Genomic DNA, 13,592 nt, shown 5'->3' with positions numbered 1-13,592 from the left:
ATAATGTTCTTTCTTTCCATAAGATCTTCAGTGCCCCCATAACCTTATTCCTCCCACCCTCCCTAGCTTATTAGGTTCAGCAAGGTTGAGAGACAAGTTAGTTGGGATGTAAGTTTGAATAGAGAAAAATTGGAGGAAGTGATGTGTTTTAGATATCTGAGAGTAGACCAAATGGAACCATGGAAGCGGAAGTGAGTCACAGGGTGGGGGAAGGGACGAAGGTTCTGGGAATGATGAAGAATGTGTGGAAAGAGAGGATGTTATCTCCCAGAGCAAAAATGGGTGCGTTTGAAGGAATAGTAGTTACAACATTATACGGTTGTGAGGTATAGGTTATAGATGGGGTAGGGAGGAGGGTGGATGTGTTGGAAATGAAATGTTTGAGGGCAATATGTGGTGTGAGGTGGTTTGATCGAGTAAGTAACGAAAGGGTAAGAGAGATGTGCGGAAATAAGAGTGTGTTGAGAGAGCAGAAGAGGGTGTGTTGAAATGGTTCTTGCCTTCCACACGTTCTTCAATGCTCTCAGAACCATCACCCCTCTCCCACCCTGTGACTCACTTCCACTTCCATGGTTCCATCCGCTGCTAAATCCACTCCCAAATATCTAGAAACTTCACTTCCTCCAGTTTTCATCCATTCAAACTTACCTCCCAATTAACTTGTCCCTCAACCCAACTGAACCTAATAACCTTGCTCTTATTCACATTTACTCTCAACTTTCTCCTTTCACATACTTTTCCAAACTTAGTCAAACTTCTGCAGTTTCTCACTTGAATCAACCACCAGAGCTGTATCATCGATGAACAACGACTGACTAACTTCCCAGGCCCTCTTATCCCCAGTGGACTGCAAAACTTGCATTTACCTCCCTAACCACCCCATCCATAAACAAATTAAACAACAATGGGGACATCACACACCCTTTTATTCTTCAGTTTTTTATCTGTGTGTGAAGTAAGAGTATATATGAAAAGAGAGGGTGTATGAATAATGACTACTGGAGAGTGGTTAGTGTAAAGAAAGAATCAATTTCCTCAAAAGTATTTCACCTGCCGGCCAATCAGTTGTCACTGAATATTAGAATGATTAGTATGATATTTCTGAATATATTCATGTTATTACCACCACTGCTGTGCCTGTCTGTGAAATAAGAGTGCTGTTAGAAACAAGCTAAAAAGAAAGAAAAAAAGTCTCTCATCTTCATATCTTCCTCCTTTATTAGGGGTACTCAAATGAGTCTTGCATAATCCCTTCACTTGGTCACCTGGCTCTGGACCAGGCTAATACTAAGTTTCTTTGTATATTCTGTAACTTTTGAATGCTAAATTATTACTTTATATAGTTTTTCGTTTTGTATTCATGATGGACACTTTCCATACCCACTATTTAAGGGTTTTGTAAACACATTACAGATGATATTTTTTCTCAGTACCTGTTATTACAGCATTATTTGCAATAGTTTTGTTGTATGAAACTTTCTGCTGTTGCCCTTTGGCACTCAAAATTAATATTGTCCAACTTTTGACTATACTTTCTGTTTTCAAACTTTTTGCCAAACCTGCCTTTTGAGTGATTCTGAGGACCTCATTATCATTACTTAACAGTATCGCAAACAGTTGGCTACTTTGGTTCATGAAGATTGATACTTTGAATGATTTTGTGTTCATATGTTAGTCAAATACAAAAAAAAGTGATGTTGAAGTACACAAGACTTCTCTCTGTGCTGAAACAACATAAAAGCCATGGAGGAATGTAGTTGGCAACCCCCTTTCCATTTGGTTGTTTGCTTTTTAAACTATTACACGTTTGATTTAAGGATCCAGCTCATATGGTGTCTTCTGCTGGATACCTTACTTTGGGAGAGAGGGTTAACTGAATGTTGCTGAGCTAATTAGTTACTATATGAATATGTTCAGGTCAACTCAACTTTTATTTGGCTAGTTCTCAGTGACTGGTTATTTAGGAGTTTATGAGTACCCTGCCAGATGGTTTGAATATGTGCATTTGGGTTTTGGTACTGCTTTTTACCAAGACAGGTCATAGTCTAATATCATCATGTTATTATGTTGTCAAAATACAAATAAAGAATCTCGTTTTCCTCTTAACTATGTTTACACTAGTAGGCTCATATTTTCCCTTGTATGAGTAAAGTTCAGATAGGCATGTTTGACTGAAAATTAAATAGCCATACAAGATTAAATAATAGGTGCCAAATTTATTCAAAACTTATCTTTCCTGTCTAGTAGTGACATAATGCTTAGTTGATACCTTGAAAATCTTTAGTATTTACACTGTCTGACTGCTCTCTCTGAATCTATCCTTAATAGTCCTTTAGATTTGTCATCTCTTTAAATTTGACTTTAAGGAAAACAAGTAAACAAATACTGATCATCCAGCCCTTGTTATGTAGAATCTTATTTAACTGAAAAAGTGTAGGTTTGGTTAAAAACATCTTCCAGTTATATTTTAAGTACTGAATGTTTTTTTTGCTTAAGAATTATGTAATATCTCAACAGAATGGTAGGGAGAAAGTTGAAAGTATAGGAGTGCTGGGAATGCGGGATGTGGAAGAATCTCTGGTGTCAGTAGGTGCACTCACAGTTACAAATTCTGAAGAATCTGATGTTTCGTCAGATAAAATAACTCCTGACACAAATTTCATCAATCCCACGCACCTTATACAAAGTGGTAAAAAGTATATGGTAAGTAAAACAGCTTTCCTTTTAATATCAGTATGAAGATAAACTAGTACTCTTTTTATATCATCCTGCACTTTTTTTTAGAATGCCATTCTTCCTTTTGTAGAGGTCAATTTTTAAGTTTAAATCTTTGTAAACAGTGCACCTTTCTTTCATTTTATTCTATTTTTTCTTTTTTTGTTTATGACTTATATTAGATCAGGTTTTTTTTGCTTTTCTCTGTATCCCTCTGAAAAAAATCATGATACCTGATACTTTATCCCTTTCTTTTTCATCAGTCTCTCACTCTTATATCTCTAATTTACTTTCTACAGATCTCAGTCATCTTTCACAAGCTGCTCCTTTGGCAGTCTTCACTACATGTTTTCCTTTCCTACTCAGCTTTCTTCCAATTTTTCTTTGTCATGTAGTTGTCTTAAAATTTTCAGTGTTAGTGAAGCTTCATTTCATTCAAATCTTCTTTATCTTTTTATGTTACAGCATGTTATCCTCTTGTATTCTATCATTACATCCAAAACTTTATTATTTCTTTGTATTATATGAATTGTTATGAAAAGTTTTGTCCAAGTTCATTTGATACCAGATCTATTTACAGCCCAACTTGAAATAGTATCACCAACAAGGAGTAATATCCTAAGTTTTCAGTATTTTTGCAATGTACCAGAGTGACTATTATCTGATTTTTTAGCTTGATATCCTGATATTTTTGCATGAATAAAGAATCTTTTTTTCTCATATCATATGGTTTGATTGACGAACATTTGATGGCATATCTAACAACATTCACATTATCAAAAGATGATTAGAAGTAGATGAGGGAATATTTGAATTTATATCAGAAACTTTAAAAATCATAGAACCAGTTTTATGTTTTTCATTTACCACCTGGCATGGCAAGCTGAACAGTAAAGATAAAGATAAACTTGAGAAAATTAAGACAGCTAGGAAATTGGGTGCAAACACTAAGACATTAGATACGTTGTATCAGGAATGTGCAGTGAAGCAGGTGGAGAAGGTCATGCAAGATGCATATTATGTATTTTTAAGATCAAGAAGACTGTCTTTGCCTATACAGTGCACTGCAAGATTCAGGAAATCATTTGTACCAAAAAGCATTATACTGTTTAACCATTTAAAGATGCTGTAACTCCTCTGATTGCAATAGATGATTCTTTATGTGATGTTTTATTTAGTACTTTTATGTGATTTTTGTCATTTTATTTTATAATTCTTATACTTTTAACCTTGAATTGAGCTTCTAGCCATAAAGAATTTCATTTTGTATTATGTATGCAATTTGACAATAAAGACATCTTATATAAGCTGGCACATGAGCACAGCAAATTCATAGACACACAGTGAATTAGGTTTTGTACATAACATAAATTACATGTTCAAACCTAGCACATGGAAGAAGCAGAGTTAGCTCTCTCCCAGTTTCACACCTAGTTGCTACAAAACAAAAATCAAGTGTATGATATGAGACTGCAGTGTCATTATAGTGATCCTTTAGCCTTTAGGTACAGTGAATGTGCTTTTTCCCACTTTTCTTGATTTGCAGAAAATGTTAAAAGTCTAGAAATCAGATGTGAAATGAAAATAACTCGTAGTTTCTAGTAGCGTGTACTTTTCCAGAAACAATTGTGTACGTACCAGTCTGATCGTGCGGTCTTCCCAGAGCTGTCTTCTGTGGCTCTTGACTGGAAAACTTTCAGGAATGTACGAGAATGTTCATGTTCTACTCCATTTGACCACTTTAGTCGCAAGGTTGGTGCTTTTTTTTATTCTAATACATGAATTGCTTAGTGAAGTAGCAATATGAACAAATGCACAGTTGTTTCGTCTGCACACACCTACTTTCTGGCTGTCATGTATAATGTACTGAAACCAAAGCCTACCATCCACAGCCAAGCCTCACAGACTATTTCTTGGTTTACCTTGACAGATTCAGCCCATTGATGGGATATATAGCCCCCATACACCATTGTTGCTCTATTTCATCCTGTCTCATTCACTTCTATCACCCTATGGAATGTTTAGACCCTTACACTCCAAAACCTTCCCCACCCCATTCTTCCATCTCCTCCTTGATCCTTCCAGTATTATAACATTAAGTGACTCCATCACATTTGTAAATCCACCTTAATACCTTGAGCAACAGTAGCCAGTCTCTGATGAGATAATATGATTATTGTTGATTTTATGCCTTATTTATAGTGATAATAATATTTCATACACCTTACAAGGTTTCATCAGTAGTAATTGAGAATACTTACTCTATGTCTCTATCACCTCTTATTTGCTTGTTTCCACTTCCCCATGCTGTTGCTCCCATCTGTTTTCTTGCATTCCCCTAACTGTTGACATTTTTTAGAACATTTTCTTTTCCTCCCTGAAGTTCATTGAGTATGGTCCTCATTAAGGCAGGATGAGGCCAGACAGTCCAAAAGACTTTCATAAGAAAAGTCACAGGAATGGCACTTTTGAATTACCCTTGCTGGATTTCATCTTCATATTATTTTTTGATAGAGTTGATAGAGATGCTCTGTGGAAGGTATTAAGAATATATGGTGTGGGAGGCAAGTTGTTAGAAGCAGTGAAAAGTTTTTATTGAGGATGTAAGGCATGTGTACATGTAGGAAGAGAGGAAAGTGATTGGTTCTCAGTGAATGTAGGTTTGCGGCAGGGGTGTGTGATGTCTCCATGGTTGTTTAATTTGTTTATGGATGGGGTTGTTATGGAGGTGAATGCAAGAGTTTTGGAAAGAGGGGCAAGTATGAAGTCTGTTGGGGATGAGAGAGCTTGGGAAGTGAGTCAGTTGTTGTTCGCTGATGATACAGCGCTGGTGGCTGATTCATGTGAGAAACTGCAGAAGCTGGTGACTGAGTTTGGTAAAGTGTGTGAAAGAAGAAAGTTAAGAGTAAATGTGAATAAGAGCAAGGTTATTAGGTACAGTAGGGTTGAGGGTCAAGTCAATTGGGAGGTGAGTTTGAATGGAGAAAAACTGGAGGAAGTAAAGTGTTTTAGATATCTGGGAGTGGATCTGGCAGCGGATGGAACCATGGAAGCGGAAGTGGATCATAGGATGGGGGAGGGGGCGAAAATTCTGGGAGCCTTGAAGAATGTGTGGAAGTCGAGAACATTATCTCGGAAAGCAAAAATGGGTATGTTTGAAGGAATAGTGGTTCCAACAATGTTGTATGGTTGCGAGGCGTGGGCTATGGATAGAGTGGTGCGCAGGAGGATGGATGTGCTGGAAATGAGATGTTTGAGGACACTGTGTGGTGTGAGGTGGTTTGATCGAGTAAGTAACGTAAGGGTAAGAGAGATGTGTGGAAATAAAAAGAGCGTGGTTGAGAGAGCAGAAGAGGGTGTTTTGAAATGGTTTGGGCACATGGAGAGAATGAGTGAGGAAAGATTGACCAAGAGGATATATGTGTCGGAGGTGGAGGGAACGAGGAGAAGAGGGAGACCAAATTGGAGGTGGAAAGATGGAGTGAAAAAGATTTTGTGTGATCGGGGCCTGAACATGCAGGAGGGTGAAAGGAGGGCAAGGAATAGAGTGAATTGGAGCGATGTGGTATACCGGGGTTGACGTGCTGTCAGTGGATTGAATCAGGGCATGTGAAGCGTCTGGGGTAAACCATGGAAAGCTGTGTAGGTATGTATATTTGCGTGTGTGGACGTATGTATATACATGTGTATGGGGGTGGGTTGGGCCATTTTCTTTCGTCTGTTTCCTTGCGCTACCTCACAAACACGGGAGACAGCGACAAAGCAAAAAAAAAAAGAAAAAAAAAAATTATTTTTTTTGTACTTATTATACTTAGTCGCTGTCTCCCGCGTCAGCAAGGTAGCACCCAGACACGCACATATACATACCTATACATTTCATCGTATACACACATATACATGCACAGACATACATGTATATATACATGTACTTATCCATACTTGCTGCCTTCATCCATTCCCGTCGCCACCATGCCACACATGAAGTGGCATACCCCTCCCCCGCGGGCATGCAAGGTAGCACCAGGAAAAGACAACAAAGACCACATTTGTTCCCACTCAGTCTTTAGCTGTCATGTGTAATGCACCAAAACCACTGCTCCCTTTCGACATCCAGGCCCCACAAAACTTTCCATGGTTTACCCCAGACACTTCACATGCCCTGGTTCAATCTGTTGACAGCATGTCGACCCTGGTATACCACATCATTCCAGTTCACTCTATTCCTTGCATGCCTTTCACCCTCCTGTATGCTCAGGCCCTGATCGCTCAGAACCTTTTTAACTCCATCCTTCTACCTCTAATTTGGTCTCCCACTTCTCGTTCCCTCCACCTCTGACACATATATCCTCTTTGTCAATCTTTTCTCACTCATTCTCTCCTTGCGACCAAATCATTTCAATACACCCTCTTCATATCTCTCAACCACACTCTTTTTATTAGCACATCTCTCTTACTCTTTCATTACTTACTCAATCAAACCACCTCAAACTACATATTGTCCTCAAACATCTCATTTCCAGCACATCCACCCTCCTGCGCACAACTCTATCCATAGCCCACACCTCGCAACCATATAACATTGTTGGAACCACTATTCCTTCAAACATAGCCATTTTTGCTCTTCGAGATAACGTTGTCGCCTTCCACACATTCTTCAACTTTCGCAGAACCTTCGTCCCCTCCCCCACCTTTTGACTCACTTCTGCTTCCATGGTTCCATCCGCTGATAAATCCACCTTCAGATATCTAAAGCACTTCACTTCCTCCAGTTTTTCTCCATTCAAACTTACCTCCCAAATGACTTGTCCCTCAACCCTAATGAACCTAATAACCTTGCTCTTATTCACATTTACACTTAGCTTTCTTCATTCACACACTTTACCAAACTCGGTTACCAGCTCCTGCAGTTCCTCACCCGAATCAGCCACCAGTGCTGTATCCCTAGGGTTAAGGGAGAAAGAATACTTCCCACGCATTCCCCGTGTGTCGTAGAAGGCAACCAAAGGGGATGGGAGTGGGGGGCTAGAACCCTCCCCTCCTTGTATTTTAACTTTTCAAAAGGGGAAACAGAACGAGTCATGCGGGAAGTGCTCATCCTCCTCAAAGGCTCAGATTGGGGTGTCTAAATGTGTGTGGATGTAACCAAGATGAAAAAAAGGAGAGATAGGTAGTATGTTTCAGTGAAACGAAGCTCAAGGGTAAAGGGGAAGAGTGCTTTGGGAATGTTTTGGGAGTACAGTCAGGGGTTGGTGAGAGGACAAGAGCAAATGAAGGAGTAGCACTACTCCTGAAACAGGAGTTGTGGGAGTATGTGATAGAGTGTAAGAAAGTAAACTCTAGATTGATATGGGTAATACTGAAAGTGGATGGAGAGAGATGGGTGATTATTGGCACCTATGCACCTGGGCATGAGAAGAAAGATCATGAGAGCCAAGTGTTTTGGGAGCAGCTGAGTGAATGTGTTAGCAGTTTTGAAGCATGAGACTGAGTTATAGTGATGGGTGATTTGAATGCAAAGATGAGTAATGTGGCAGTTGAGGGAATAATTGGTGTACATGGGGTGTTCAGTGTTGTAAATGGAAACGGTGAAGAGCTTGTAGATTTGTGTGCTGAAAAAGGACTGGAGATTGGGAATACCTTGTTTAAAAAGAGAGATATACATAAGTAGGAGAGATGACCAGAGAGCGTTATTGGATTACTTGTTAATTCATTGGCACATGAAAGAGAGACTTTCAGAAGTTAATGTGCTGAGAGGTGCAACTGGAGGGATGTCTGATCATTATCTTGTGGAGGCGAAGGTGAAGATTTGTAGAGGTTTTCAGAAAAGAAGAGAGAATGTTGGGGTGAAGAGAATGGTGAGAGTAAGTGAGCTTGGGAAGGAGATTTGTGTGAGAAGTTCCAGGAGAGACTGAGTGCAGAATGGAAAAAGGTGAGAGCAAAGGAAGTAAGGGGAGTGGGGAAAGCAGTGATGGCGTGCGCAAAAGATGCTTGTGGCATGAGAATTGTGGGAGGTGGGCAGATTAGAAAGAGTAGTGAGTTCTGGGATGAAGAAGTAAGATTGTTAGTGAAAGAGAAGAGACAGGCATTTGGACAATTTTTGCTGGGAAATAATGCAAATGACTGGGAGATGTATAAAAGAAAGAGGCAGGAGGTCAAAAGAAAGGTGCAAGAGGTGAAAAATAGGGCAAATTAGAGTTGGGGTGAGAGTATCATTGAATTTTAGGGAGAATAAAAAAATGTTTTGGAATGAGGTAAGATAATGTGCGTAAGACAAGAGAGCAAATGGGAACATCGATGAAGGGGGCTAATGGGGAGGTAATAACAAGTAGTGGTGATATGAGGAGATGTAGTGAGTATTTTAAAGGTTTGTTGAATGTGTTAGATGATAGAGTGGCAGATATACGATGTTTTGGTCGAGGTAGTGTGCGAAGTGAGAGGGTTGGGGAGAATGATTTGGTAAACAGAGAAGAGGTAGTGAAAGCTTTGCGGAAGATGAAAGCTGGCAAGGTGGTGGGTTTGGATGGTATTGCAGTGGAATTTATTAAAAAAGGGGGTGACTGTGTTGTTGACTGGTTGGTAAGGATATTCAGTATATGTATGGATCGTGGTGAAGTGCCTGATGATTGGCGGAATGCATGCGTAGTGCCATTGTACAAAGGCAAAGGGGATAAAGGTGAGTGTTCAAATTTCAGAGGTATGAGTTTGTTGAGTATTCCTAGGAAATTATAGGTATTGATTGAGAGGGTGAAGGAAGGCATGTACAAAGCATCAGATTGGGGAAGAGCAGTGTGGTTTCAGAAGTGGTAGAGGATGTGTGGATCAGGTGTTTGTTTTGAAGAATGTATTTGAGAAATACATAGAAAAACAAATGGATTTGTATGTAGTGTTTATGGATCTGGAGAAGGCATATGATAGAGTTGATAGAGATGCTCTGTGGAAGGGATTAAGAGTATATGGTGTGGGAGGCAAGTTGCTAGAAGCAGTGAAAAGTTTTTATCGAGGATGTAAGGCATGTGAATGAATTGGAAGAGAGGAAAGTTATTGGTTCTCTGTGAGTGACGGTTTGCGGTAGGGGTGTGTGATGTCTCCATGGTTGTTTAATTTTTTTATGGATGGGGCTGTTAGGGAGGTGAGTGCAAGAGTTTTGGAGAGAGGGGCAAGTATGCAGTCTGTTGTGGATGAAAGGGCTTGGGAAGTGAGTCAGTTGTTGTTCGCTGATGATATGGCACTGGTGGCTGATTCGGGGGAGAAACTGCAGAAGCTGGTGACTGAGTTTGGTAAAGTGTGTGAAAGAAGAAAGTTGAGAGTAAATGTGAATAAGAGCAGGGTTATTAGGTATAGTAGGGTTGAGGGACTAGTCAATTGGGAGGTAAGTTTGAATGGAGAAAGACTGGAGGAAAAGAAGTGTTTTAGATATCTGGGAGTGGATTTGGCTGCAGATGGAACCATGGAAGTGGAAGTAAGTCACAGGGTGGGGGAGGGGGCGAAAGTTTTGGGAGCGTTGAAAAATGTGTGGAAGGCAAGAACATTATCTCGGAAAGCAAAAATGGTTATGTCTGAAGTAATAGTGGGTCCAACAATATTATATGGTTGCAAGGTGTGGGCTATTGATAGGGTTGTGAAGAGGAGGGTGGATGTGTTGGAAAGAGATGTCTGAGGACAATATGTGGTGATTGAGTAAGTAATGAAAGGGTAAGAGTAATGTTTGGTAATAAAATAAATGTGGTTGAGAGAGCAGAAGAGAGTGTATTGAAATGGTTTGATCATATGGAGAGAATGAGTGAGGAAAGATTGACAAAGAGGATATATGTGTCAGATGGGAGGGAACGAGGAGAAGTGGGAGACCAAATTGGAGGTGGAAGGATGGAGTGAAAAAGATTTTGAGCGATCATGGTCTGAACATGCAGGACGGTTAAAGGTGTGTAAGGAATAGAGTGAATTGGAACGATGTGATGTACTGTGGTCGACGTGCTGTCAATGGATTGAACCAGGGCATGTGAAGTGTCTGAGTAAACCATGGAAAGTCTTGTGGGGCCTGGATGTGGAAAGGGAGCTGTGGTTTTGGTGCATTATGCATAACAGCTAGAGACTGTGTGAACGAAAGTTTCCTTTGTTGTCCTTTCCTGGCACTACCTCACATAATTTTTCACTTTAAGCAGATGGAACTTCCAAGTCTATGACTTTAGTCATGTAGGAGCCATTTTACTTATTGCTTTTAGCTTTGAGCAAAAGAATGATTAATTAGTATGTTCTGACTGTATATTCTGAATCCAAGAGGTCAGCATATTTACCCAACTTATGCAGTGGGCTAAAGATGAAAACAAATAAGATCTTTTGCACTTGGATCTGGAATTACTTTTCAGTAATTCCACCAACCTTGGTTGTGCATTTCTACAAATTCCTTTTCCTTTAAGACTTTTACCAGGTGACTAGATTTCTGCTGGAAAGAATATATAGGGAAAAGGAATCCACAAGCTCTTGCTTTGTGGCCTGATTACTGTACTAAATCCTTTGGATAGGTCATATGCCATTTGCATCATGTTTGTTATACATCATAGGGCATCTATTTAGGGAAGCAGTGATGGCTTGCGCAAAAGATGCTTGTGGCATGAGAAGCGTGGGAGATGGGTTGATTAGAAAAGGTAGTGAGTGGTGGGATGAAGAAGTAAGATTATTAGTGAAAGAGAAGAGAGAGGCATTTGAACGATTTTTGCAGGGAAAAAATGCAAATGAGTGGGAGAGGTATAAAAGAAAGAGGCAGGAGGTCAAGAGAATGGTGCAAGAGGTGAAAAAGAGGGCAGATGAGTGTTGGGGCGAGAGAGTATCATTAAATTTCAGGGAGAATAAAAAGATGTTTTGGAAGGAGGTAAATAAAGTGCGTAAGACAAGGGAGCAAATGGGAACTTCAGTGAAGGGGGCAAATGGGGAGGTGATAACAAGTAGTGGTGATGTGAGAAGGAGATGGAGTGAGTATTTTGAAGGTTTGTTGAATGTGTTTGATGATAAGAGTGGCAGATGTGGGGTGTCTTGGTCGAGGTGGTGTGCAAAGTGAGAGGGTTAGGGAAAATGATTTGGTAAATAGAGAAGAGGTAGTAAAAGCTTTACGGAAGATGAAAGCCAGCAAAGCAGCAGGTTTGGATGGCATTGCAGTGGAATTTATTAAAAAAGGGGGTGACTGTACTGTTGACTGGTTGGTAAGGTTATTTAATGTATGTATGATTCATGGTGAGGTGCCTGAGGATTGGCGGAATGCTTGCATAGTGCCATTGTACAAAGGCAAAGGGGATAAGAGTGAGTGCTCAAATTACAGAGGTATAAGTTTGTTGAGTATTCCTGGGAAATTATATCGGAGGGTATTGATTGAGAGGGTGAAGGCATGTACAGAGCATCAGATTGGGGAAGAGCATTGTGGTTTCAGAAGTGGTAGAGGATGTGTGGATCAGGTGTTTGCTTTGAAAAACATATGCGAGAAATACTTAGAAAAACAAATGGATTTGTATGTAGCATTTATGGATAGGCATATGATAGAGTTGATAGAGATCCTCTGTGGAAGGTATTAAGAATATATGGTGTGGGAGGCAAGTTGTTAGAAGCAGTGAAAAGTTTTTATCGAGGATGTAAGGCATGTGTACGTGTAGGAAGAGAGGAAAGTGATTGGTTCTCAGTGAATGTAGGTTTGCGGCAGGGGTTTGTGATGTCTCCATGGTTGTTTAATTTGTTTATGGATGGGGTTGTTAGGGAAGTGAATGCAAGAGTTTTGGAAAGAGGGGCAAGTATGCAGTCTGTTGTGGATGAGAGAGCTTGGGAAGTGAGTCAGTTGTTGTTCGCTGATGATACAGCGCTGGTGGCTGATTCATGTGAGAAACTGCAGAAGCTGGTGACTGAGTTTGGTAAAGTGTGTGAAAGAAGAAAGTTAAGAGTAAATGTGAATAAGAGCAAGGTTATTAGGTACAGTGGGGTTGAGGGTCAAGTCAATTGGGAGGTAAGTTTGAATGGAGAAAAGCTGGAGGGAGTGAAGTGTTTTAGATATCTGGGAGTGGATCTGGCAGCGGATGGAACCATGGAAGCGGAAGTGAATCATAGGGTGAGGGAGGGGGCGAAAATTCTGGGAGCCTTGAAGAATGTTTGGAAGTCGAGAACATTATCTCGGAAAGCAAAAATGGGTATGTTTGAAGGAACAGTGGTTCCAACAAAAATGTTGTATGGTTGTGGGGCTTGGGCTATGGATAGAGTTGTGCGCAGGAGGGTGGATGTGCTGGAAATGAGATGTTTGAGGACAATATGTGGTGTGAGGTGGTTTGATCGAGTAAGTAATGTAAGGGTGAGAGAGATGTGTGGAAATAAAAAGAGTGTGGTTGAGAGAGCAGAAGAGGGTGTTTTGAAATGGTTTGGTCACATGGAGAGAATGAGTGGGGAAAGATTGACCAAGAGGATATATGTGTCAGAGGTGGAGGGAACGAGGAGAAGTGGGAGACCAAATTGGAGGTGGAAAGATGGAGTAAAAAGGTTTTGAGTGATCAGGGCCTGAACATGCAGGAGGGTGAAAGGCGTGCAAGGAATAGAGTGAATTGGAACGATGTGGTATACTGGGGTCGACGTGCTGTCAATGGATTGAACCAGGGCTTGTGAAGCGTCTGGGGTAAACCATGCAAAGTGTGTGGGGCCTGGATGTGGAAAGGGAGCTGTGGTTTCGGTGCATTATTAAATGACAGCTAGAGACTGAGTGTGAACGACTGGGGCCTTTGATGTTTTTCCTAGTGCTACCTCGCACACTTGAGGGGGGAGGGGGTTGTTATTCCATGTGTGGCGAGGTGGCGATGGGAACAAATAAAGGCAGACAGTATGAATTATGTACATGTGTATATATGTATATGTCT

The 13,592-nt window shown here is 40.5% G+C and overlaps 1 protein-coding gene across 3 annotated transcripts in view; it reads left to right on the top strand.

Annotated features, from left to right (window-relative positions):
* Positions 1 to 13,592, top strand: part of Mtmr6 (Myotubularin related protein 6) — a 366,784-nt gene that overhangs the window by 336,635 nt on the left and 16,557 nt on the right. For all 3 annotated transcript variants that reach the window (XM_071659034.1, XM_071659033.1, XM_071659035.1), the window contains 2 exons: positions 2,518 to 2,703; positions 4,336 to 4,467. In XM_071659034.1, coding sequence (XP_071515135.1) covers positions 2,518 to 2,703; positions 4,336 to 4,467 — 318 coding nt within the window. The remainder of the gene's footprint in view (positions 1 to 2,517; positions 2,704 to 4,335; positions 4,468 to 13,592) is intronic.

This window comes from Panulirus ornatus, chromosome 67, assembly GCF_036320965.1.
Source record: "Panulirus ornatus isolate Po-2019 chromosome 67, ASM3632096v1, whole genome shotgun sequence".
In the NCBI taxonomy this organism is placed as follows: domain Eukaryota; kingdom Metazoa; phylum Arthropoda; class Malacostraca; order Decapoda; family Palinuridae; genus Panulirus; species Panulirus ornatus.
The sequence above is the reverse complement of the archived record's forward strand: the minus strand, read 5'-3'. Positions and strand labels throughout refer to the sequence as shown.